Source organism: Notothenia coriiceps, unplaced genomic scaffold (genome assembly GCF_000735185.1).
Source record: "Notothenia coriiceps isolate Sejong01 unplaced genomic scaffold, NC01 NC01_scaffold00009248, whole genome shotgun sequence".
Classification (NCBI taxonomy): Eukaryota; Metazoa; Chordata; class Actinopteri; order Perciformes; family Nototheniidae; genus Notothenia; species Notothenia coriiceps.
In genome coordinates, this window is record NW_011341949.1 from 657,276 (window position 1) to 662,866 (window position 5,591).

At 37.0% G+C, this 5,591-nt stretch overlaps 1 protein-coding gene across 1 annotated transcript; it reads left to right on the top strand.

Moving 5' to 3' along the window:
• The first annotated feature begins 1,374 nt into the window (after positions 1 to 1,374).
• On the top strand, positions 1,375 to 3,185 carry LOC104945199 (high mobility group protein B2-like). Its single transcript, XM_010770835.1, has 4 exons — positions 1,375 to 1,482; positions 2,288 to 2,447; positions 2,640 to 2,791; positions 2,945 to 3,185. The coding sequence occupies exons 2-4, from the start codon at positions 2,292 to 2,294 to the stop codon at positions 3,177 to 3,179; spliced, it is 543 nt and encodes a 180-aa protein (XP_010769137.1). The 5' UTR covers positions 1,375 to 1,482; positions 2,288 to 2,291; the 3' UTR covers positions 3,180 to 3,185.
• The last annotated feature ends 2,406 nt before the right edge of the window (positions 3,186 to 5,591 follow it).

Below are 5,591 nucleotides of genomic sequence, written 5' to 3' on the forward strand. Positions count from 1 at the left end.
CAAAGAAAGAGGAGCAGCATAAATACTGTGCCACAACGGATGGTATCAGAACACAAACACACACAAAATATAAAGCTATATTCAATCAATTCATTTTTGATTGGATTCATCTGCACCCACATGCCCAAGCTCCCTTCTAAAAGAGCATCATGTTCCTGTGACCAATCCAAACCTTTCCCCTGACACTAGTTTCTGATTTCCATTTGGACCACGTGATTGGAAATGTAATGAAAAGATGAGTAATGCAAATTTGGTTCTCTGTCTGCCTCCTTAAAAGTCATTACAACATTTAAAAATGTGTTTTTAAAGTCCTTTTACTTAAAGTTTCTGTGGCAGTCTGTTGAAGACGGGCCAGCAGAGGTCTTTTTAGTCCTGCAGCAGGATTAAAACATGTTCCGCATCAACCTGCATTCATTCTCTGCTGGCTGTGGAGAATAGGAATGTTCTTCCAGGTTATCAAACAAACACTTTTTTGTAATGCTTAGAAAAAGATCAGCATGGGCATACATTCTCTCACAAACTTCCATTCATCCACCCTCGAAGGTGAGTTTGCAATCCACTTTCAAAGGGAATACAAATCGAGCATGGTAGGCTATAGCTATTTATTACAATAACCAGCAGGAGTAAGGCGAATTACGTAAAATAATTCCCATGCAGTAAGGGCAAAAGGTAAACTGAACATTTCCACTGCTTATTAATTACTTATTATCGGGTGCTTTAAAAAGAAAAACATAGGCTGGTATTGGGCTTCTCTTTATATGGAAATGGCTTAATTTTTACTTTTATTTCATTGCATCACACAATCTTATGAAGATCTAATTAATAGCAGATGTCAAATATTTTGTTTTCCAGTAGCCTATGTAATGTAGTTTTATTAGCATCAATTTATGAAACTGTAATAGTGTTTGTTGTTACTTTGACCTGGATCTAGGTTTATATAGCCTTTGTAATTGGATTCCAAAGAGTAGTCTATTCTTCATTTTCTTTCTGTTAAAATGAGCAGTTTGTTTTTACTTGACTTAACCAGGGCAGTTTTAGTCGACTCCTTTTTGAATGCAGCTTGCTGAATAAAAAACCGTCCTGAAGTTGTTTTCTGCGGCTGTCTGTCTCTTGTAGAAAACAAACGGTTAAACGCTCATGAAGCCCCGACAACACATAAACAGACTGTGATAGTTTGACTCGGAGCAAACAAAGGACTTTTCGCGCCGTGTGTTTAAAAGCCCAGTTCAACCAATCAGCGTGCAATCAAAGCACACGAACGTAATGTCGCAACCTCACATAATCCAACCAATCACAGTGCCACGTCTTTCTCTTTCCCTACGTTCAAATGTAAATGCTGAAATCTGGCCAATCGGCTGATGGCGGGGAGGAGCTGTGGAATTACATCTAGTTAAGTTAGTTTGGCTCGCAGGCAGTGACTAAACAGCCAAGCTTTTGTCCTCCTTCAGTCGAGTCGTTCACAACTTGTCTTGCTCAGAACAGGTAAGGCCCCGCCGTCTTTACATGTTGTCTTGGTAATGTGGTTACCGAATGTCTGAGGCGCTCTTATTTGTGTTATGTATCGCACGACCAGATATTCTATTTGTGCATATTTACAACCTAAAGGCTTTAGTCCATCTAAATCGTTTATATGTTAGGTTAACATACGAAACCTTATTAGTAGTTAAATCATTACATTGCTATAATGTGTCGCACGTTAGTTTTTGTACTGTGTTTAATCCAAGTTCCAAACTGTTGAGTTTGGGCCTTGGTCGGTTTTGAGACACAGGCCTGTTAAGCCTTTTGCTGTGTGCGCAACATGCAGTTCAAACGCCATTTGGTTTGGTAGCTTAGCCTGCTAGCGTTAGCTGTAGAGTCCCGTAGCTCCATATTTTAAAGTTTGAGTGCGCAATTTGGTTAAGAATCAAGCTGATGATAAATACAATGTATAAGGCACATACCTCGTGTGAAATGTATAATTATACATTAGGTTACTTTAAGTAACCTTTTTGGCGCAGATTAGTTTAGGCGGGAAGATCCAAAATGGAGTCGCGGCTTTTTGTCCCAGATCATTAGAAATCCGATTAGAACAGTACTGGAACTAGCCTGCTTACATTGTGGTATGGAAATGTTTTTTCAAAATTGAACGACGTTGAATCTTGAAATATTAGCACTCCGAAAAGTTAATTTAATAGTTATTTTGCACTAGAGTAAGTATTAAACTTACCTAATGTCACTGCATGTCCAGTTGCTTTGTCACTACGTGGGTTCGTTGTGTTTTAATTTCATATTTTTGCCTCGTTTCTAGAGCAATGCCGGCCGCGAGAAAGGACCCAAATAAGCCCAGAGGAAAGACCTCCTCCTATGCTTTCTTTGTTGCAACATGCCGCGAAGAGCACAAAAAGAAGCACCCTGGAACCAGCGTAGGCTTTGCAGAGTTTTCCAAGAAATGCTCTGAGAGATGGAAGGTACAATGTTCAATTATTTTAATTCCCATATTGTATATTCAATTATAGTAGACAATGTAAAACATACTATATAGTTGTCTAAGTATTTTGAATCGGGGTAGAATTGTGTTTTATCAATGTCTGATATTTGGGGACAACTTCATCACAATTTTGGGAAATGTATAACTTTTTTTCCCTTCTCCCCCTCCATAGACCATGTCAGCCAAGGAGAAGGTCAAGTTTGAGGATTTGGCTAAGAATGACAAGGTTAGGTATGAGCGAGAGATGAAGACATACATCCCTCCAAAAGGTGCACCTGGCGCTGGAAAAAAGAAAAAGGACCCCAACGCACCAAAAAGACCACCGTAAGTCTAAAACCCTCGCCATGCTGCCTAATGTAGGGCTTTAAAAACTGAAGAGCCGACAAATATGTTCAACAATATTCCTTGCAATAGAGTTGTGAATGTGCAAACGGCATTGTGGTGGTTTCTGGCATTAATTATTGTCCCTTCCCCCAGTTCCGCTTTCTTCGTGTTCTGCTCAGATCACCGTGGCAAAATCAAGGAAGAGCATCCTGGTATCACTATCGGTGACATCGCCAAGAAGCTTGGAGAGTTGTGGGGCACACAGACTCCCAAAGACAAGATTCCTTTTGAGGCAAGGGCTGCCAAACTGAAGGAGAAATATGAGAAGGTAACTTCCCGTTGTCCTGTATTTCTTTATTTTTATACATTAAATTCTATTGCCAGGTAAAAAATACAAATGCATACATTTGTAGTGTATATATGTGTGTGTGTATATATGTATATGTATGTATATATATATATATATGTGTATGTATATATGTATGTGTGTGTGTATATGTGTGTATGTATATATATGTATGTGTATATGTGTGTGTGTGTATGTATGTGTATATGTGTATATATATATATATATGTGTATGTATATATGTATGTGTGTGTGTATATGTGTGTATATATGTGTGTATGTATGTGTGTATGTATATGTGTGTATGTGTATATGTGTGTGTGTGTATGTATGTGTGTATGTGTATATATATGTATGTATGTGTATATGTGTATATATATGTGTATATGTGTATATATATGTATGTATGTGTATATGTGTATATATATGTATGTATGTGTATATATGTGTATGTATATGTATGTATGTGTATATATGTGTATGTGTATGTATATATGTATGTATGTGTATATATGTGTATGTATATGTGTATGTATATGTGTGTATATATATATGTGTATGTATATATGTGTATATGTGTATATGTGTATGTATATGTGTATATGTGTATATGTGTATGTATATATGTGTATATATGTGTATATGTGTATGTATATATGTGTATGTATATATGTGTATGTATATATGTGTATGTATATATATATGTGTGTGTATATATATATATGTGTATATGTGTATATGTGTATGTATATATGTGTATGTGTATATGTGTATGTATATATGTGTATGTGTATATATGTGTATGTGTATGTATATATGTGTGTATGTGTATATGTGTATATATATGTGTATATGTGTATATATATGTATGTATGTGTATATGTGTATATATATGTATGTATGTGTATATATGTGTATGTATATGTATGTATGTGTATATATGTGTATGTGTATGTATATATGTATGTATGTGTATATATGTGTATGTATATNCTCAATCGCGAGTACACATGCTGCAGAGCAACTATTTCAAGTATACTACATCATTAAGTGGCGCCGAAGGACTGTTTAAATGCATGTTAAATGCCCAGCATTCTGCGCCACTCTATGACGTAGTGTACTTGAAATAGTTGCTCTGCAGCATGTGTACTCGCGATTGAGAAACGGCCAGAGACTGGAATCAACAGACAAGACAGGGGGTGAACACTTTTCAAAATAAAACAGGAAACCAGAGACAGACAAAACACAACACAGACAGGCCTCTGTAATTTTAAATTGGTGAGAATTACATTCGTAGCAGCAGATAGAAATAAAAGAGACCAACCCTATAGTAAAACAGAGTTACATAAATTATGTTACAGCAAAAGCTAATGACCTGCCCGCAGACTCTTTAGTCATTTGGCTTATCTGTGAAAATTATAATCCACAGTAAAAGTAAGAGCTGTGTTTATTACTGGCATCAAGGCAGTGCTTGTTCACATTATTATGATGGATAGCTCAGATTTGTGTTTCTAGTAAGATTAATTCTGCCAATCGACTATGTTCATAAGAAGTGTATAAAGAGGTTTAGTAGTTACCTAATTTGCCACAATTCTTCTTCCAGGATAAAGACTAATTTTATTGTTTGTTTCAAGATTAATTCAAAGAAAAACTCACAAAATCAACCTGTCTGCCAGTTGTTTGCAGCTTACTGCCGCGTTTGTCTGCCAATTTATTTATTATAGTCTAAATTCCACAAAAAACTTCAGTGTACTTTCAGCATCACTGGGTACAGACAAATACACAACATTTCTGACACTTCATATTATTAAGATTGACAATTTTGCTAGCACGGTACACTACACCTTTTTGTTCTGTTAAAAAGGGAGAAAAACAGTGAGGAGTGTCATCACACAGAGAAGGAAATGATGTGAGTGAAGGGAAACAAAAAACAATTGCGAGGATTCTGAACAAACACATGAACAGCAAAGCAAACACTGTCAGTGTGCACATCAAATAAAGAGCGGCAATAACTCAAATATGTGTGCACTTCAATTCAGAGCGGAGACACACAGCAGCTTTAAAAAAATCTTCCAACGCTTCCCTGCCCATTCACTTTGAATGGGTTGACGTCACTTTGCCTCGCTTTTCGCCGAACTGCATTGTGGGGAAAGCGAAGATTTCCAGGATTTTCAGGATTCAAAAGTTGAGCAATGTTCAACTTTTGAAGCTGAGGTGGAAGCGTTGTAAGCTGGGAGAGCCAGACCGCAGTTCATTTCCTCATATTCCAAACGAGAAATTACGGTAGCAAATCACCCGGTTCTTTACGACCAGACTATTTACCGGGATACAAACCGGAGGAACCAGGCATGGAGGGAGGTGGCAGAGACAGTGGGTGAAACTGGTAGGTTTTTGCCTGTTTGGGGAGTTTATATCCAGTTTACTTCGTTTTAACATTGCTATTGCTTTGTATGT